This window comes from Taurulus bubalis (assembly GCF_910589615.1).
Source record: "Taurulus bubalis genome assembly, chromosome: 3".
Taxonomy (NCBI): Eukaryota; Metazoa; Chordata; class Actinopteri; order Perciformes; family Cottidae; genus Taurulus; species Taurulus bubalis.
Window position 1 is genome coordinate 7,318,487 of NC_136591.1, and position 21,083 is coordinate 7,339,569.

Below are 21,083 nucleotides of genomic sequence, written 5' to 3' on the forward strand. Positions count from 1 at the left end.
TTGCAGTCAAATAAGATGCAATGTGTTAAAGTCACTTACCTCTGTTGTGTCTCCTCTCCAGGGTCTTCCATCTATAAGAGTCCCTGAGTGCCTGAGCACCAATTTATGGTTCCGGGAGATACCAAGTGATAATTGGTAGAGGGGGGTTTGTAAAGTTGATTTCCCTCTTCGGGCTTTATATGATCTGATCTGTGACGTGTGGCACCAATAGAGATCATGCAGATTATTGATATTAGGGGATAAGAATATATTGTTGAAAATCTCTTATGTTATCAGTAGAGGAAGCCGAACTTGAACGTAAATAATGAAAATTAATAAAATCCCGTTGGAATCAGAGTTGTCTTTGTTAATTTGTTACCAGGGAAGAGTTACAACAGCTCCATACTTACTTACATTGGCCTCTTTTGTTCTTTATTAAAACGCGTACTTAAAACTTTACCTTTCTGCTATCAGCAAAATTGATCAAAGGTAGTATTTGGCCACTGTGATACATTAGGCCTATGATATAGTATTAATATGTATACATATACAGTATAGCATACTGTTGTAGTTTTAACAATTTTAGATGCAGTGAGTTTAGTGCAGTGGTTCCCAAACCATGGGGTCGGGCCTCTCCAAAGGGTCTCCACACACATCTGGGAAGTCATAAGATAAATAATGGATTAGGAGTGGAAAGAGAAAAAAACTGTATCGGTTTATTTATTCTTTTCTCTGCTTTTTGTGAAGTAATATATGAATCCTAATATATGTAATAAGTAATATATGAATCCTATGACCTCTTTGATCATCAAACGTGATCCAAAGGAAATCATCTTAAAAGTTGAGAGGAGATGTCTCTCTGGTGGAGCTGCTAACAACTCGAAACGTGACAAGGGACCCCAAGTAGAGAGTTTTGTATTGTATTTTATGACCGTATCATGTTTTGTATTGTGCAATCTTTTCCACTGTTTTGCAATGTGCAATTTTGATCTCATTTTGAAAGTTAATGAGTGTCCGATGTTTCCATCTGAATGTGTTGGAGTTTGGGCAGTAGGGAGAAGAAAAGACTGGCGCCAACATGCATTTAGGATTGCGATGATGATGATGATACATGAGAATAGTTTTCATTTTAGTATTATGTATAATGGGATAACCTATTATTTGTGAGATGCACCTGCTATATACAAAGTATATTACATCACTGAGTAGTTAGAGATGATACTGACCAGGAAGTGACTCCGTTATCTCAGTCCAGCTCTGCACTGAAGAAATAGTTCATCCAGAAAATTAAACTTCCGTATTGGACTTGATTGCTGTCTGAAAAGGTCCTAGTTTGACTTAAATAATGTTTCTGTTATTAGGGTCTGTGTGTTATAGCTTGCTGTGGGTCTGGTGCTCCTAAATTAAGTTAGTGTAGAAAGCAGTGAATTGGGTTTGGGGTCACGATAACTTTGCCTTTAATTCCAGCCTTCACCATATAGGTCATACGACTCCAGTTTCACAGCTCTAAATTTAACCCACAGCTCTATAACTGGCAAGTTCAATGAAACCATTCACTGTGCTCAGAAGCCATGGGTCCCTGGATATGAACAATTTGAAGTATAATTATCATTGGCAGAGGAAATTACAATGAGCGGAAGAGCAAACTGACGGGGTGGCAGCACTGATACTGCACTGTAAAATGTAATAGTGGTCCAGACTTACATTAAATTAGATAACTTTCCTCGGCTTTTAAAAATATCACTTCTTACTAGTTTTTGCCAAGTAACAGTTACTTGCAGGTCGAAAATAACCAATTTACTACTTATTTTGAGTAAAGCTAACTTGATACACTCAAGTAACAAATAACGGCTGGGGTCTGAGCATGTGCAGAAGCCAACACTTAGTCCATGCGCCCTCAAGACACGGTGGATCTCAGAAGCTGAGGCAAGAAAGACTTTTTGAGTCTCATTTTTTCTTTTGAAGAACAATAAGGTAAGTTATCAAGCAAAATAACTGTGTGTAAAATATTCAGTGTTCCTTCCTGCTGCTAATGTTGAAAGACACTTCAACATGTGAACTATGGAGGTATCGAACAGGCTACCTTGTGGTTACGGGACGACCACTCCTGAGCTAGTCAGGTCACCTGAAAACAGATGTAATTGTCAGATAATGAAAGTTGACGAATGCATTTTCGTGGCAGGCATTGACATTGAGCACCCGGAAAGTCCGAGTTACAAGTGAACGCCGCATGACCGAGCTTTCTGCAGAAGCGGCGTTAAACAAGGTTGTGTTGAAACGTGCAGTGCGTGTTAAGAGATATATTTACTGTTTGTAAAGCCAACAACTTTATCCCTGGAGAACTGTGTTGAAGGTTTGCAAGAGGCTGCAGCAACAGTAACGTAGCGTGTACCCAGCATGCAGTTCGGTGGTGTAATTTCCTAAATGCACAATTATTAGTGTTACAAATTGTTTGTGTCACAAACTGTTGTGTCGTGGTGTTTTGCACTGTTAACGAGCGCTAGTTGTGGGTTATTAATTGTTGTTATACAGTTTGAACCATGGCCGCTGTGCCCACAGCTGTGAGCTGTGAACATTACATTTTGGTGCCTGCCAAAGAGCGGCAACAGTCGTTGCGGCTATGCACCACCGGTATGAGGGTATATGAAAAATTCATACCGTATGCACCGGGGTCGAACCGGTATACCGCACAGCTCTAAGTGTTGTTTGGGATGCACACAAAGTATATTTCACTTGAAATAATTTAGTTGTTTGAGATAGTAATTTGAAGTAGGCTATACTAGTCAAAAGTACATCTTGAGTAAAGTTTTAAGTACTCCTTACTCATTATTTTTAGTTACTTAAACTCAAGTGTAAGTATACTACACTAAATAAACATGTGTTAGTACAACATACAATACATCGTCAACTTTACTTCTCTCTAACAAGTTCCTTTACTTGATTTTTTTAAGGCAATCGGTTTGCAAGCTTTTTTTAAGTAAGGTTAACTAATCGGATTTTACAGTGTGTGGAGTAAGAACATTTTCAAAGATACAGAAAATTATAAGAAGAAAGACTGGAATCCTGTTTATTCAACGGTTTGGTGAATGAAAAGTCCTCTACACACACTGATCTGCCTCGTACTTTCACTGCATCCGGATGAGAAATGTGTTATGCCGCATTGCCGAGGTTTGTTTCAAGTTACCCAAGAGAAGACCAGAAAAGTTGTAGCTTCAATGAAAGGGTCTGTGATTATGTCTGTTAACTATTTTTCCCATTTTAGTTAATGGCATAATAACACAAATTCTAGATATATCTAGATATATTCTACATTGGATCATGACTAATATAATGACGTGTTCGGTAGTCATCCAACTTTTGTTCATTACAGCTCTGTTGCTGTCAGCTGCATGTAAATGCCAATAAGTACCTGCTGTGCAAAAACGGACAGAAATGCGAAAGATATATACAAGGTAGATCATTTTACAGTGTGTCCATCACATCATGTGTTCACTGAGTACAGACAAGATGAAGAAAAAAAGAAAACAGTCCCTCCACGGCCCACTAGGTGGCACTCCGAGGTCCACCGGTGGGCCCCGACCCAGTGGTTGAGCATAAACTGTTCCAGAATACATTGTAGACATTCTATTGCAGTTACATTGTATCATATTATACAATATAACATCTGTATTCCAGACTACAATGTAACAAAGTGTCTGTGCAATTTACATCACATGATGTCACATGCCGTCATAGATAGAGAGAGATAGATAAATAGATAGTTACTTTATTAATTGTACAATTTTCTTTTGCTACAGCAGCATTTATACATACAGGTAAGCAATACAATATAAAAAATGTACAATATATACAAAAAAAATAAAGAATAATAAGAAAATTGCACACTATATACATAAAGAATAATAATATTAAATTAACTAACAAAACAAACAAAACAGTAGTGCAAAGATGTAGCCAAACAAACAAACAATGGTGTAACAGTGTTATAGTTGAGTGATTGATTTGGCCAGAGGTGATTTATTACAGTCTTATTGCACTGGGCAGGAATGTTCTCCTGTTTCTGTCCATGTGACAGCAGAGCATAGTCCAAGATTGTTGAGACTGAAGAGCTCGTCCAGTTTAACACTTTTATCAAAGCTTCTGTAGCTGAAGTAAAATAATAGAACAAGGCTACAACACCAGAGAATATCAAATACAGCACTTTGATCAGGTTACAGCAGTTGTCAGCAACAGCAATGTCACGTTTGTAGTTTACCAGCAGATTTAACAGAGTATTTCTAAGTTATAGCAACGGTTATTTACATGATCTGCATTTGTCTTCATGATCGTTTGTTCTCGTGAACGGCCGAATGGTGCGTCACTTTAAATGTTGCCACCGCAAGGAATTGTGGGTCGGCATAATGTCCTTTCCTTTCGTAAAGGCAGGTCCAGTGGTTCCTATGCTAAAGGAGCCAAGTAAGGAAGCATTGACCTCCTTTCTTTTGCATTTAGAGAATTCAACCAGCACTTATCATGGCGGCCACTTAGGTATTTATGGGTCATTACACTCAGTTAGGAAGGTTCCTAAGCAAAAAGGACTATTCGATTGTGTCGATGTGTCCTTGAGCAAGACACTTAACCTTAAATTGCGTCCGTAGTGCGCCTACGGTGTATGAATGTTAGATAGTCCTGATGTGGCACCTTGAATGGTAGCTCCTCTCATCAGTGGGTGAATGATTCCTATATAAAGCGTCTTTGAGTATTCAGAAAAGCGCTATATAAAATCAAAGAATTATTATTATTATTATTATTATTATTATTCGACTGCAGCCTCTGTGTCCATGGAGCTCACCAGGAGGGGAGGCAGCAGAGGTGTTTGGGAGGTGTGGCGTGGTGTGTGGAGGAGACAGATGAGGGTCGGGACCTAAACCTGTTAAAGAAGTTTGGCTTGTTGGCCCTGCTTGTCTCACTCCAACCTTGAAGCCAGTTGTCTGCTTCATCCCGGTCCACACCTCCCCCACGTTGTTCTGCTGGAGTTTGGCCTCCAGCTTCCTCCTGTAGGAGTCCTTACACTTCCTGAGCTTGTCCTTCAAGTCGTGTTATACTCTCCTGATCTCTTTGTGGTGAGGCAGGACACAGGCAGCCTGCGATTAAGGACCCAGGCAAAGAGGCAGAGCTTATAAAAAGGGCCTTTCTTCCTGGGTAGTCAAACACCTGAGAGCAGCTGAGGCCATCCTTGTTGAGGGACTAATTTGGTAAGCACTCTTTTCTTTTGGTGCATGTTCGGAAAGCATGATTTTAGAAATGTGATATAGTTGTTTAAGTTAATTGTATTAAATCATCATGTGTTATCAGTGTTTGTTGAGGGATGTTAACTGGAGGGATTGCGTAAGACTCCAGGAAACTCACCTGCATGTTTACAACTGGGGGAGGGGGCCGTGTTCATCAGTATAGAGAGGTAGATCCACTCTTTCGATGCATGTGTAGGCAGGTGAAATTGTACTGAAGCTGTGCAACAGAATATGAGTCTTCCATAACCCTCTGAGGTCATTTTCTCAATTATACATAATTTCTTAAATTCACCTTTTTAAAAGGCACTTGCATATGATACATACTCATGTGTTGTATATCAAAATGTACAGAACAATCTCAGCTCTCTATATAATGAGGCACTATTGTCCCAATGCACAAGTCTAAAGAAATAATATGGCCCTAAAGCTGAAAAATTGAAGCTTGATTTTTGAAATTCTTCAAATCTCTTATGAAAACATAACTTTACTCATGTGGACGAACTGTTTTAGTGCTTGACATTGGTTTACCAAAGGTATTAGGTTCACAAAAGCAGTGGAATATATGAATACAATGGTAGATAAATGTAAATAAATGCCTATTAACAAATGTTGTATTATCATTTTTTTGAGTAGAAGTGTTGTCTGTCACTACTTTCACCAAAAAGAGAGAGGGACCGAGATAGAAATGGGACTGAGGAATAACTTCATACTACAGATCAAGCGTCATGGGGTGTGTGCAGATGAAAAGTTAACATTATGAATTATTATTTTTCTTTTCAAACAAAATAATTACTATATATATTTGAGAACAAAACACGTACTCTGTATGTATGTACTTTTTACCAGCACATAGCCGTGTGTTGCATCGCGCAGAATAATACTGAACAGCTGATCTGTCATCTCTCTGACTGAAAACTGCACTGTTTTTTTGCAGTGTAGGTGGGTAGGTCCTTAGTGATTTCCTGAGTGTTCATTGGTTAGTTTCACACAAAATGTCGACTGGCACACAAATCGACAAATCACGGTGAAAGGCGTAGCTCGACACAAACGTCACAGGCTCAGAGCTCGCTGTGTGAGTCACGTACGATCTCACAAAAAACAAAGAAGCGGAAGTGAAGAGGCTGGAGAGTCCGGTACAATTTTAACCACATTTCTGTGCCGTTTTATTGCGGAGCTATTTATAGAAACATCGCGTAAACATCGTAGCCCGCTTCGAAGCGCTCGCAGACCCCTTATGCCATGTTCACACCAAACGCGGCACAAATTATTGGCCCGAGTAGATTACATACAAGTCAATGCACAGACGCGACAGGTTGCGAAGATGCACATTTTCCGCCGGGTGGCGTGAATTCCGCATTTGAGGCGGCGCGAACAGAGCATTGGACGCGGCGCAAATTCGCGCGAGTTGAAATTTCCCAACTCTGGCGAAAAAATCGCGTGACTCAGAGTTGCGTCAGCCAATCAGAGTAGAGAAGCTGCGCCCGTCATCACCGCCGTCTTGTCGTTGCTGAATCAAACTGTTGCTGCTCTGCCTGAAGTAGCGCTGGTAGTGGCCGTCATTGAGACGCTGTTGTGGGACTACGGATAATATTATGAACCCAGACACGATGGAGTTTGATGTTCTGACGTATGTGGAATACTTATTTAACAAGTATGAAGCAGAACTAGTGGTTATTTCCATGGTGGATGGCGGAAACGGTATCTGTTTTACGGAGATAAGCCAGGTGCAGTTCCAGGGGGAGTCGGTGAAATTCACCGAGCTGTGTGCGGCTATGGATGATGTTATGAACTTAAACGCCATGGCGTTTGATGTTCCGACATTTTGGGGACTTCCACAACAAGTATAACGCAGAAATAATGGTTATTTATTCCATGGTCGATAGCGGAAATGATAGCTCTTTTCACGGAGAGAAGCAACGGAGATAAGCCACGCCCCCCTTTGCGCCGCCTTTGGTGCGAACACACTTTTATTGTCGAGCGAGTAAACTACCGCGGTAAACGGGTGTGAACGCAGAGAGTTTAGCCATATTTGTGGCCTGTTCCTTGTATCCAATAACCAAGGCCAGACTGCTTTGTCAGCTTCAGTTCCCTCCCAGTTACGCAGCTGGTCAGGTCTCTGGTATGCAGCACTAAATACACCTTTACACCTTTAGCTCGGAACACAACCAACCTCTCATTCCACTGAGAACATGTTTACACTGGAAGGGGGACGCCTGTCCTCGTTGGTTTCTCATGCTGATCTAGGATCATAGACTGCGAGGGAATACAACTGCAAAACATGAAGAGTCGGAAGTGTCAGATTTTCTAAGGGCTCCAAAATAAAATGTCAGGAGAAAAGGTTTCTGCAAGAAGCCACTGGTGTGACGCTGCAGCTCCTACACAGTAAAATCCACAATGTTAAATATGAAGTGTCAAAGTCCATGGGTTCTTTCAGAGTTATTTCCACAACAGCTTAAGTAAGATGCCGCCTAGTGTTGGTGTTAATTTACGGAGTTAAAACAGGTGGTGTCAGAGGTACTCTGAAAAGCCCCTCCTCACCTCATTGCTGACCAATCTGGATTTTTCACGGCGCCATTTTCTTGACGTCAAAAGACTGCGGTAAGTGTCTTTTAGTGTGTTTACTAAAAAACTGCTCCTCCTGCTGTAACGTAAACAATCAGGCTAACTGTGTGTTTAACTAGTGAGTAACTAATGAGACTTTTAACTGACAATTGTGCTCTTTACAGGGACCCTGCTGCTGAAAGCTAAACTTTTGTCCGAATGACAGAACCAAATCTGACTGAGTTTTTGGCTGCAGGTAAGACATTTTAATTGTTTGGCTATTGTAGATTTGGGTTTCTAGTGACTTCAAGTCAACTATGAATTGCAATCGATATATTCCTAACATAGTGAATTGTTTATTATTGTGTTTAAGTTGGTGGAATCCATTCTTACTAAGGAATGAACTGATAATAAATTAATACAACTGAACCAAGTCCTTGGTGGATGAAAGCAGAAGGAAAATGGTGAACATTCAGCTGACATGACAGAGAAAAATGGGTAATTTACTAATTGTTTGTAGTTAGCCCTTGTGTTCTCAATCTCTCATTAAATCCTGGAAATATGACTGAAAAATAATGTATTCTTTAATCTTGCAGCGTATCACCGTCCAGACAGGTGAAAGAAATGTATGCCAAAGGAATTGTGGCCTTATTACCCTACCTCAGTGAACCTTACTCTAAGAATGGCTATGAGAGTTAAACACAGTAACGGTTGTGGTTATGTGAAATGCTGTTTTGAAACATTTTTAATTCTACCAGAGCATGTTTTTCCAATTTTAAATGTTACTAATGAAGTGTCTGTTTTGTTATCCTCCAAGGAGCATTATTATGATGGCAAGAGTGGGACAGGGTACCTTGCCTGGAGGATTAAAACTATTCAGCGATGCACTGCTAAAGACAGACGATCATCATTTGGAGCTAATTCTGTAGTAATACTGGAATAATGTATGTAGAACAAAGCAGTCACAAGATTACTGATTGCCTTTTGTTGCACATGTTTCTCCAGCCAATAATAAACAATATTTTTCTTAAAACTTAGGTCAAATCTAAGTTACCTAAAGTGTTTTAAAAATGCACATGGTTGTGATCAACATTGATACTACAGTATGTTTTATATTGTGTAGAATCAGCCAAAGGACCATCTGGTGATGACATGTCTGGAGGACCAACTGTCAGACGAGAGTCCGAGTTTGTTCCAGAGACGGCCCTGAGCGACGATGAATGCAAAGAAGCATCTCACTGATGAAACATTCTGCTGGTGACACAATCAAGAAGAAGATGAAACTGACATTTTATCTATCGCCGCAACATGATCCTTGACCCCATCAGTATTGCACATAAATGATCTGTAAACCATTTGATGTTCAAATGCAGTATGTAATGGCAGATTCCTCCTTGTACATTGTCCCTCATTGCCATTTTATGCAGCTCTAAGATCATTGTTTTGATTGTTGGCACAATACAGAGATGTGAGATGCATTACTTTGTGGTAACTGATGATTTTTCTTGTCAATTAATGGTATGTTTAAAAAAAATATTTAAAACACATTTGATGTAATTTGACATTAAAAATGAGTAAATTAATTGAAAAATTATAAATGGTGTTAAGTTTAAGTGACACTGTGCGTTGTCAATGGATGTTAGAATGTTACACTACCAGTGCTGTGTTTTCACTGTAATAGAGTAAATTATCAACACAGTAGTGCTTAACATCAACACTTACCAGAGTTATTTGACCTTCTAGTGTCTTGTGGAATACAGCAATACTTAATAATTGTTTTGAAAGCTCCAAACCTGAAATATTACATACTTTGTGGTGAAAACGATGTGCCACCCAAGCTTGCTTGGTAGCTTATAACCGCATGTTGTGGGTTGAGGCGCATTCGAGGTCCAGGAAGAAAGTTAGGGCATTTCTTGTGGGAGCAGATCTTCAATTTTTTTTGCAAAATGTGTTACTTTACTCATTTTGAGTGGCTAAAAGGGCTGTTAGTCTCATTTGGGTTTGGCTTTAGAGAGCTCCCAGAGGCTCGTACGATTAAAAGGAGCTGTTTTTGACTCAATTACAACCTTGTATGGGGGAGTTATGATGAATTGTGTGATACGTTATAAAGTTACGATCCATAAGCAACAATTATTTTTAAATTAAATTGTGTTAACCATATATGTGTACTCTTACAAGGTTTACTATCTTATATCACTTTAAAAATAATATTCAATAATATTCAAATAGCCCTTGCGGTTGAGGAGCTAGACCTGTTTTAGTATGGGTATGACCACTTTTTCATTTGCGGAAAAAAGGCTTGGTTTTTAAAAGGCTAATAAGGAGAAATGATGCAGTACATCACAATATACTCACTACGTTTTATCTTGGTGCTAGCTCAAGTGCAGCTATGTGGCAGCTACAGACACCCATCCCATACAGCATTACATAAAGAAAATGAACATTATTTTCGGTAAAATGGACACACATTAAATATTAAAGAACATGAATGATAACAGAATGTATCCCTGTAGGATGGTCTTAAGATGCCAAACATTTTTAGCTTTGCAGTCTTCTCATGAACGCTCAGCACATGTAGATAAAATCTGTAAACATCGGACCAATTGAATCACCATCGGCGCATTTAGCGACATACAATACATTTCCTGACTTCTATACACTCATATTATTGAACATATTTTGATTGTTTTGTATAGAAATAACATTTAGAACATACTTACCCACACGGCAAACTTGAAACGAAGGATTTTACTTCCTGCTTCGCTCTTTACGTCTCACTGGCTTTCTCTGAAGTACAGTGCTCTCTAGTGGCTTTAGTGGTGACAACATCTTTCCTACTAGGTTACACATGTTTTTATGACATGTTTTCGTACCGGTTCCTTTTGTATATTAATGTGTTTCTTTTGTTTTTACAGTCTTTGAAGGAGCAACCACTGTTTTTTCCAGGCCTATTACATTTCAATGTCCTTTTTAAAATAATCAATCGCATGGGCCTTTTTATGTTTTTATTTTAGCTTGTGGGGTTTTGTGCTGTGCTGAAGGGGCACACTGTGATAGAGCAGCCATATATTTTGCATGGGCATTTTACTATTGTGTCACTCATTTTATTTGGTTTGTGTGACTATTTACTGTTTTTATTTAGCTCTACACTGACCTCCCTGACAGAGCAGTTTAGTCACACATGATTTACTTTCTTGTTTTTGCACTTTTGATTTATGGACGAAACTATAGTTTACTGTATCCATCAATAAACCCTACATTTTTGGTACAGTAGTCTCTGGCTCCAGTTTACTCTGCGTGTTGTACGGGGTATATGGAAGGAATATGTTCATTTGTTTGAATAATGTGAGTCAGTCAATACACTTTTCGTCTGCCACATTACTTCTATTTCAAAAATGTGGTTCGCTTATGACACACTTTGCCACACACACTTGCAAGCTAAATAAAAAACTCCAATCTAACGTTGAATTTGTTTTAATTTATTTTAGGATTATTTTTTACAGTATGACCAGGCTTGGCGAACAGGTGTCATGTTTATGTTGCTCTGCCTAGTCCTCAGCGTTGAATTAAAGTGTTGCTTCCTCTGCACCCCCACATTTTTAATTGGTATCACCCACCAACTCTCACATGTCCATCTTGTTCTGCTGAAATATTGACAGATATTCACGTATCAGTGTGTGTCCACAATGAAGTAGTCATGACCTGAGTAAATGGTATATCAGCCCTAGTAAACAGCAGTTGCTGAAGTATAAAGTAAAATATTGCAATTGTTAGACAATATTTTCTATGTGGCTCAATCAGTTTTAATCTAAATATTGTCCTAGTGCAGTGTATCTAAAGTATATAAAATCATATTTGTCGTCTTGTTTATTTATCCTTTACTCGGATATTTACTGTTTTAGCAAGTTCAATGTTGTTTTTTCTTGATGCAAATTCCTCTTTGTGTTTGGACACAATTTAATGTTTAAAAACATTGGTGCCTTTTCATTTGACAAAAAAAATGAAATCCTAGAAAAACATTTTTTTTAAAAGCATTGTTTTGGTATCATATTCACAATAGCATCAACAAATTCCAAACACCCAGGCTTAGTAAAGGAAATGAAGTACTCCTTTCACTAAAAACAATCTAAAAAAGTTTACAATTTGCATCACTCACTGAGTTGTCAGACAACATCCTGTTTTATGTCACAATATGAAACACACATCTTGGCTCTTATTCTAACTGTGTATCCATTCTCCTGGATAGATCATGAGCGTATATTAACGTCTGCCTCCTGTGTGTCGGCCTCCACAGCAGGCATGGCAGACGCAGAGCAGGACTTCCAGACGGGTGATGCCACCTACCCCACGCAGTGCTCTGCCCTGCAGATAGACGGCTTCGTTATGCTGAAAAGCCGACCCTGCAAGATCGTCGAGATGTCCACCTCCCAGAGCGGCAAGCACGGCCACGCTCAGGTCAGTAAGTCTCAGAGTGCTGGGACGTCGAGGGAGTGTCAGTGAATTATTCAATTCAATTCAGTTTATTTTATACAGCCCAACATCACAAATACAAATTTGCCTCGGCGGGCTTTACAATCTGTACACATGACATCCCTGTCCCGGGACCTCGCAACGTATCAGGAAAAACTCCCCCAATAAAGATAGTAAAAACCCTTTCACAGGAAAAAAAAAAAAGAAGAAACCTGAGGGAGAGCAACAGAGGAGGGGGGGAACTCTATCTCTGGAAGATAGAGACGTTCATATTAAGGGACACTTTCAGTCTGTACAGGAACAATAATGTATCCCTGTCGGGTTACAGTTTATATTTCACTTTTTTTAAATAAATTCTGTATTTGGAAGATGTGAAACACTTAATTATTTATAGCCATCTAACCTTTTTTAAGGGATATAGGTCACGCCAGCGTAAACAGGTAAGTCTTTAGTTGTTTTTGAAAAGACATCACTGAATCAGCCAAACATAGAGGCGCAGGCAGAGCGTCCCAGAGCCTCAGAGCAACTGCCTCAAAAGCTCGGTCCCACGGGTCTTTAACCGGTTAATAGCAGATTTACTGAGTGCGGAAAAAAGGGCATTGCTGTAATCAATACGTGAAGATATAAAAGTGTGTATTATCATCTCCAATTCAACCGTATGACAGATCTCAGTTTTCTAATGTTTCATAGGTGGAAGAAACAGGATCTGGACACCTGCTTCACATGGGGGTCAAACGACAACGATTTGTCAAATATTACCCCGAGATCACGCAGGTGTAGGTGGACAGTAGAGGAGAGTGGACCAATGCTCTGCTCGATCATAGGGACAGCATCATCAGGTGCAAGAACTAGAACCTCCGTCTTATTATCATTTAGTTGTCAGCAATTTACTGCTGCCCAGTCTTTAATAGCATTTACACAATCTGAAAGCCTCACTGGGTTTAAAGGAGACATGGAGTTGGATATAATCTGCATATAGATGATAAGCAACATTATAGGTTTTAATGATGATGTCCCAGAGGTAATACATATAAAGACATTAACAGAGGCCCCAGGACCGAGCCCTGCGGTACCCCACAAGACAGTGGAGAGATGTCCGACTCAAATTCTCCCACAGAGACAGTAAAACTAACTTCTGTTAGCGAGGTAAGATGAAAACCACTCCAACGCTGTGCCAGATATGCCCACCCAATCACGTAGTCTCTCAATCAGGATGTTATGGTACACTTCAGTCAGAAGGCAGATTTTTCCTCCTCTCCGTGCGTTTTGTGCTCGCGCAGGTCCACCTGGTTGGTCTCGACATCTTCTCTGGTGAGAAGTATGAAGATATCTGTCCTTCCACCGAGAACATGGACGTCCCCAACGTCCAGAGAATGGATTACAAGGTGAGACAGCTGGAGGACTGAAGAGACGGTGGTTTGTTATCTAGTATATTGTATATTATTCCATAGTAGAAACAGAACATTTGCCCTGCTAAACAACCACTTATTTCCATTAACACACTCCTAGGAGAGTTTTTATTTGTTCCTGTAAAAAGTCAGATCATTCAACGTTACTTTTCTAAAAGCTGAGCAGAAAACTTGGGTTGCCTCCACTTAGAGAGTCAGAAAGTGAGAGTCTGAGTGATGTTTGTCATGGTCTGCCTCAGAAGAATGAGTGGAGTGAATAGTCAGTCTCAGATATCACAGTAATAGTCACAAAAATGCTTTGGTCTTTAAATAGCACAAGCTTTTGAGAGGTAACTGTACATAACAGCTGGGGGACTATTAGCAGTTGGATAATTATTTGAGAAAGCCGCATATTTGTGTCCCCCTACAACACGGTCACAGCATCATTACCTCTCTGAAAAAGAATAGTGTAATAGTAAACGGCCTCCGTAATGGAAAGCTTTCAAACTGAAATGTTTAGATTAAAAGATGAGGCATGTATGACGATGCTACGCCCGCTTACTCTCGTCTGTTTCCTATTTATTTCCCCTCTCGTAGCTTGGGATCAAAGATGGCTACCTGTCTCTGCAACAGGACACCGGGGACCGGAGACAGGACCTGAAGAGTCCAGAGGGAGACCTCGGCAAAGAGATAGAGAGCAAGTTTGAAGCCGATGAGAATATTATGGTCAGTGTTGTCGCATCTTCTTCTCCTCCAACTTTGACCTCTTGATCGAGTGAGGTCAGCGTCACAAAACATCACCATCTTATAGATCCGTATCTTTTTGCTCTTTCAGATCACTGTTCTAACTGCATTGAATGAAGAAGCTGCAATTGGCATCAAATACTTGAAATTATAAGCCACTGCAGGTAAATACAGAGCGACAGATGTATCGACATGGAACGAGACGCACTCAAAAGGGTTAATGACTTATTTTAATGTCTTGATTGGTTCTGGTAGAACCTGTGAAGACAAATATGCTTCACTGAAATGATTGGGAGTATAAACTGTTTCTTGTTGCAGTCAAATAAGATGCAATGTGTTAAAGTCACTTACCTCGGTTGTGTCTCCTCTCCAGGGTCTTCCATCTAATAGAGTCCCCAAGTGCCTGAGCACCAATGTATGGTTCCGGGAGATACCAAGTGATAATTGGTAGAGGGGGGGTTTGTAAAGTGATGCGTGGCATCAATAGAGATCATGCAGATTATTGATATTAGGGGATAAGAATGTGTTGTTGTGGAAAATCTCTTATGTTATCAGGAGAACGTAAATAATGAATAAAAGCCCGTTGGAATCAGAATTGTCTTTGTTTATTTCTTGCAAGGGAAGAGTTACAACAGCTGCATGCGTCAGTTGTCAGTGCTTCAAAGTATTGTATCACACAAGCTCCTTTATACACACACAGCAATGAGTTATCTTCTACCTGCTCGCACCCATGAGTCTGGCCTTGGACCGTTTCGATAACAAGTTTCGATGAGTTTCCCTATTGGGGATAAATAAAGTTTTCTAATCTAATCTAACCTGGTGGAGACGGGCAGTACTATCCACACGTTTCTGTTAACTACAGTTTGCACTTTCTTTACTCCATATAAGGTGAAGGGAGGACGTGTAGGCCCAGTAGCCGTTTCTTAGTGAATGACACGTAAGTTTAAAGGTCAACATAAAAGGACACATATTTTACCACTACAGTATATAAATGTATGTATTGTGTTATAGGTACATGTGTTGTCAGGTAGAGGTCCTAATCAGTATCAGGCTATATAAAGCTGCCTCATACAATAGAGCCTTTGGGCCCACACGCTGCCTTGGTACACCATGACTGTCCTGTTTGTCTTAAGTGTTGGTGAAATAAACACCTGCTTTGCCTCCATGTAACCTCTGTGTCGAGCTTCCTGCTTTCGAAATCCAGCCGCTATGTGGCCATCCTAACCAGCATGTGCCATGCCAGTGCAAGTGTGTACGACGTCATGTACATGTACAGTTTAATGTTGATCGTTGGACCAAGGGGAACGCCACTCCAGTTAACAAGATCCCGAAAATATGCATATCCACTGTACTGGAAATAGTTTTGTGTATATTTGTTTAAACGGGTCATACTAGTGATCAGCTGAGATTTCTAATTGACGAAAATGGAACTAATTTGGTGAGTGTTTCTGAGCAGTGTGGACCCCTCAATGGACTGTTTTGCCTCGTGTTAAATCTATTATGAGCATGAGTCTCATTTTGACGTAGCATGATCGAAATATAAAAACGAAAGGTGGTGATAATGTTAAAACTGTTGGTTTTACGTGCTCCCGTTTTACAAAGGGCTTCAACTCTGGTTCTGCATTGTTCTGTTAAGGCGTGTTCAGGGTTGAATACCAGGCTCCATCTTTTCTTTTAAAGATCTGAACAAGCCCATTCTGCTGTTTACTTCCATCACCTGACCACGTGTCTATTAAACAAAAGGTTACCGACCTTAGCGGTTAGCCCCGCTTCAAGAACGAGTTCACAAGTCCTTCAGTCAGAAACGCCTCAGAGGAGCATCCACACTGAGCTGTTAGGGGACATTGAGTGGGATATATTTTGGTACTCCTGAATTTATCAATGATTCAGAAGGCAGATCACTAGTGGCAGTTTGGTATCCTTTCTTTGTGTTCAGACATCAAATGCAAACTGTGCGGAATGAAAAAACAAAGATGACAAACTGTTGAGCTTGGCGTTTGCTTATTTTATTTAGCAACATAAAAGCTTGAAAAACAGCAGAGACTCGGATAACATTTATTCTGTAAAAGAGGACAACGCAAAAAAACACTGGAAAGCCTCCATCATTTTGGAAGAAAAATGGTCACCTTGATTTCGTGGTAACCAACCGTATTGGGTCCACTGTGACCGACTAGAAGTCCACAACACAGTGAAATTGACTTCTTCTGTTCAGTCAATGCGCTTCAGTACCAGTGTTCTTCAGTGGGAACGTTACATTAGGGGAAACATGTAGACTTCATCTACAAACTGTAAACTCAACTACCAAGTATTGATGAATATTTTCCTCTATTGTGTTTTTTTGTTCTTCCTACTTTAGTGAGCAGAGTCACAGAACCCCACTGATTGTTGTAATTATGAATGTTAGTAAACAAAGAATAAGTTCTGGTTCATGCAGTCTTGCTTTTATACAAGATATTGACATTTTAGCAAACACCCTCCTCCAGAACATCTTTACAGTGTAGGTAAAATAATCTGTAGACAAAAACAAGCCTCTGGCCTTACTTCAGGAAAACCTGCAGCCCATGATGAAGGTTAAATGCCATTTTTAGTTTAGGACATATCAAAGTACAACTGGGTCTTCCTCAGGGCACAGCTGTAAAGAGGCTTCCCTTTGTCTACACTTGTTTTACTTTAAGAGCACCTTGTATTCACATCCAAGGGCACCTGGTATTTACATCCAAGAGGACCTGGTATTTTCTCCTTTTTGCTTCTGTGAAAAAAATCTATTTTACAAATTAACTTAATTTGAAGTTATGTAAAAATCAAAGTTGGATGTGTACAAAATACATATAGGGACTGAAAATCACTTATTAAAAAAGCCACAAAAAAGAAAAAAGATACTGTACATGAAATAAAAACAAATCATACGCCATAGTCCAGCCAGAGAAGTGGATTACTCATCTAAAAGGTTCTCCAGAATCGAGAGTGAAGCTCTCCGACGATGAAGGCGAGTTACTTGCCATGGTGGTAGAACCTCTGGCCGCTCTGGCTGTGGGGGAGGAAGGCGTGTCGAGGAGCACCCTGGGGAGAGGTCTGAAACGGGGCCTGGTGGTGGAAAGGGTACAGCATGAACAGAAACACACGATGACAATGAAGAAAGGTGGATATCAAGAGGAAGTACTGAGTTGGAGGAGGAATTTTGCCAAAACAGGAAGGTGGAAAATGGTTTCTATGCAAAAATTGAGTTTACGTGCACAGCGCAAATGAGGTAGGGAGGAGCGCTGAGATGATACATTTTAATCTCATCATCTGGATACATTTAAAGAGGTCCGCTGTAAACACAGGTAAAGCTGAAAAATATGTAAATGTGAGGGCCGAGGAAGCAACTGTTGGAAGTTTACAGAAAGTCTACAGCCACGTCCCTGTGAGGCTGTGATGCTTCAAACGGAACTGTTGAAGGAGCCCTCAAGGTGGCGCAAGAGGGAAAGCTACTGTGATATACTGCTTGCATGTATAAAAATATGCATACCCAGAATTATAAATGGAGTGATGAAGATGTATGAAAGGGCTTGGTGAAAAGAGTGTGTGCGTGTGTGTGATGGCCTTCACCTTTGTAGTGGAAATCTGGACTGCCAGCGACGGTGTGGGCAGCAGTCCCGGAGCAGAAGGATGCATGGATGGTGGATGCATCGGCCTCAAAGCACCCTGCGAGAACATCAATGAGACGGAAGCAAACAAATTGTAATCAGATGAGGGAGTGATGACCGGGTGAATGAAGCTTCCATCATTTAGACAGTTCGGAAAGGTTTGGGCCAAAATTGTTATAATGTTTACGTTCCGTCTGATAGTTACAAATTAGAAATAATATTTTGATTTGTAGGACATTTTAAAAAGCCATGTTTAAAACACAAAGCATTATCTAATACTTTTTTATTAAGTATTAATTAAATTTGCTAATGGATGACGCTCTTGTATAGCAGTAAACTGTTGGTATTTCATTTCTTACTGCGTCGGTAAAGCCGGACTGTTGGTTGGCATGTTCCAGCTGCTTCTGGAGGGGTATCCCTGCTCCGGGAATGTATCCTGCATGAGATACAAGAAGTTACTATTTATAATCAAACGAGCATTTACAGCAAATACACATTCTGGTTATTTTACAATATTTTTTTTCTTTTACAGCTACGGTTGCAAATAAAAAAACAGCAGTGGAACACAAGGACAACAGAGGAACTGACCAGGCTGGGAGGTGAAGTGGCTGTGGACGGGGTAGCCAGGCTGCTGGTGGGGGAGGTACTGCATGGCCTGAAATGCAGACGCACCTGTGGGAGAACAAAAGTGACTTTGTCTTATAACCTTGATGTGGTTCAAATGACTGATCTCAGCATGCCAGAACAACTATGAAGGACGATCAGCCAGACTGACCAAAAGAGTACTGAACTGAGGAGTTTATATTCGGGAGAAAAAACCTGAAGAGAAATCTCGGACTGTATTTACTACACTACAGAAATTAAGTTATTTCAACGTACACATTTCTTTACATTACAGGTGATGGGTGATCCCTGCCACTTAAACATACACACGTCCTTTACCTCTGATTTGAGAACTGCTTGCAAAACTGACAGGTACTGATGGTCCAGGGGCGTAGGTGGAGGGATGCTGGACCTGAGCCACGCCATAGGACTCATGGACCCCCTGGCTACCGCTGAACTGCCCGTGCTCTGCTGAGCCCGAGCTGAACCCGGGAGTTTGATAGTGGCGAGCCTAACGGAGAAGGAGGAAGGTCATACAGTCATATATACGCAATACTGTGTATAAATCAGCATCTAGAAGGACATGGATTTGCAAGACTGAATATCAGAAAAATCTGAGAAGAATTCTCCACACACAGAATTCAGGAATCCATAGTCAAACATATGACCTATGACCTATGGAGAAGTATCTGTGGCGAGATATTTGAGATGGATATTTTAAGAAAAGACATCAGTTCTTTTAGCGAAACACCACTTTACTCACTGGAATCACAGCAGTTGGGAACAGCTGTTTACTACGTTCTCCAAGTAGCGCGCCAGGTCGACTATGGCCGACTGGGCTGCCTTAAAGGAGACAAAGAGAGGGAACGGTATTAGGAAGAGACGAATACAAATAATGTCAAAGAGACAATGTTCCAGAGAACCCCGGCGAGGTTCCTTCCTTACCTTGAATGCTGAGGAGGTGCTGCCCTGCGTGCATGGGCAGGCTGGGCTGGTAGCTGGCCGATGTCAAAGTTGTGATGTCACTAGAAAGAACAAAAATGCAACTGAATACCACAAATACGTAGAAAGAGTAAATCTCTGGGTTTAATAAGAAAATGTTGCTGTTATGTTATGTCATGAAAAGTACTTGAAAGCTGCGTCATCCTTACTACCTCTGCTCCTTTCTGCGCCTCTTCTCCTCTTCATGAAGTACCTTCTTGAGTTGTAGGAAAAGCTGGTGTTTCTCTTCTTGGAGCCCTTGAAGTTTTTCCCCCATTTTCATTACCTGAAGTTTAGTTTGGGGTCAGGAATCAAGCATAAGAAAATAGATTGCTGTACAATTTGCCGTATATTATTTGGTCCAACCCAAAGTAAGAGGGCAAAGCCATATGGCATTGGATACACAGATTGCAGTTGAAATGTTTCCAACCTGTTCTTTAGTTTCTTCCAAAGACATCCTCTCCTCTATTTCTTTCGTCCGCTTCCTCTCTTCCTCCTCTTTCATCTTCTGCTCCATCATTTTGTCCACCTCTTCCTCCTCTGAAATATTATATGCATGTTCTTTTAGTGGTGGTGGAAAACACATTAAAATCTCTGCCGTAATAAACAATTTGAGGAAGTATTATAAGATATACAATGGACTTATGAATACACCAAGGTATGACACTATACTCACTTACCATGTATGTTAGTGGAGAACATTTAATAAAAAGGTGATAATGCTTTAAGACGGTATGAAATCGATTTGGACATAAAATATAATGTAACTTGCTTGCTTTTGTAATATACAAATTGAGTAATTGTGAAGTTGTCTGCAATATTGCCCATAGACATTGATATTACATAAATAAAACAAAGTACTTCATAACCATAATGCTTCAGGGTGGTAGCGGTAGCTGCATATTTAGGAGAATAAGAAGGTTCTGGGGTTTGTTCCAAAGCTGGGTATCATAATTCAGAGTCCTTAATGTAGAAGAAAAACAGGATACATAACATTTTAAATAGAGAAACGTAGTATTTGTCAGTTCTGGCTCGTTTTAAACCACACAGTGAGCACACACCTTGTCTCTTGCGCTCCCTCTCCCTCATAATGTGCTTGTGAAGGGCTCTGGCCATCGCGTTGGACAGCTTGGGTCTCTCCAGCAGTGCTGGCATGGTGACAGGCAGCGGCGGGGCCAGCTGGCGTAGGTGGCAGTCAGCAGGTAACAAGAAAAACGCCGGTTAAAATATGTTTATGCCAACTATGTTTATGCCAACTAGTCGAACCAGTAACATTAGAAGTATCACAGGTGCAACTTAGGCCTAACGGTGAGTTAGCTAGCTGCTAACAGTTAGCACTGTCAGCTTTAGCTGCTGTTCCAATAGTGTATGCAAGTATAATACATCAACGGTGTAATTCAAAACGAAGATCTGCGGACTGTAAACATGCAAATCAGCGGCAACAGTTTATAAATGCCCAAAAGAAAACGTGAACTGGAGTT

At 40.4% G+C, this 21,083-nt stretch overlaps 2 protein-coding genes across 2 annotated transcripts; one reads left to right on the forward strand and one right to left on the reverse strand.

The window, feature by feature from the left end:
* The first annotated feature begins 1,820 nt into the window (after positions 1-1,820).
* LOC306733487 (eukaryotic translation initiation factor 5A-2-like) lies at positions 1,821-14,925 on the forward strand. The gene is made up of 6 exons (XM_079214735.1): positions 1,821-1,953; positions 12,085-12,245; positions 13,541-13,645; positions 14,246-14,374; positions 14,484-14,556; positions 14,766-14,925. Exons 2-5 carry the CDS (start codon positions 12,090-12,092, stop codon positions 14,544-14,546), a joined length of 453 nt encoding a protein of 150 aa, XP_079070861.1. The 5' UTR covers positions 1,821-1,953; positions 12,085-12,089; the 3' UTR covers positions 14,547-14,556; positions 14,766-14,925.
* Positions 14,926-16,376: 1,451 nt separating this feature from the next.
* On the reverse strand, positions 16,377-20,792 carry gps2 (G protein pathway suppressor 2). Its single transcript, XM_079215053.1, has 10 exons — positions 20,664-20,792; positions 20,033-20,142; positions 19,776-19,888; positions 19,567-19,646; positions 19,385-19,464; positions 18,961-19,132; positions 18,607-18,690; positions 18,378-18,454; positions 17,981-18,076; positions 16,377-17,476 (listed from the first exon to the last, which is right to left on the reverse strand). Exons 1-10 carry the CDS (start codon positions 20,755-20,757, stop codon positions 17,384-17,386), a joined length of 999 nt encoding a protein of 332 aa, XP_079071179.1. The 5' UTR covers positions 20,758-20,792; the 3' UTR covers positions 16,377-17,383.
* Positions 20,793-21,083: the final 291 nt, after the last annotated feature.

Bases quoted from the DNA above. Each gene is read 5' to 3' on its own strand.
- gps2 (XM_079215053.1), bottom strand. From the start codon at position 20,757: ATGCCAGCACTGCTGGAGAGACCCAAGCTGTCCAACGCGATGGCCAGA. The intron at 19,647-19,775 runs GTAGTAAGGATG...TGTTCTTTCTAG, and splicing joins AGGCGCAGAAAGGAGCAGAG to TGACATCACAACTTTGACAT. The intron at 17,477-17,980 runs GTGAAGGCCATC...TTCCACCACCAG, and splicing joins TCCAGATTTCCACTACAAAG to GCCCCGTTTCAGACCTCTCC.
- LOC306733487 (XM_079214735.1), top strand. From the start codon at position 12,090: ATGGCAGACGCAGAGCAGGACTTCCAGACGGGTGATGCCACCTACCCC. The intron at 12,246-13,540 runs GTCAGTAAGTCT...GTGCTCGCGCAG, and splicing joins GCAAGCACGGCCACGCTCAG to GTCCACCTGGTTGGTCTCGA. The intron at 13,646-14,245 runs GTGAGACAGCTG...CCCCTCTCGTAG, and splicing joins TCCAGAGAATGGATTACAAG to CTTGGGATCAAAGATGGCTA.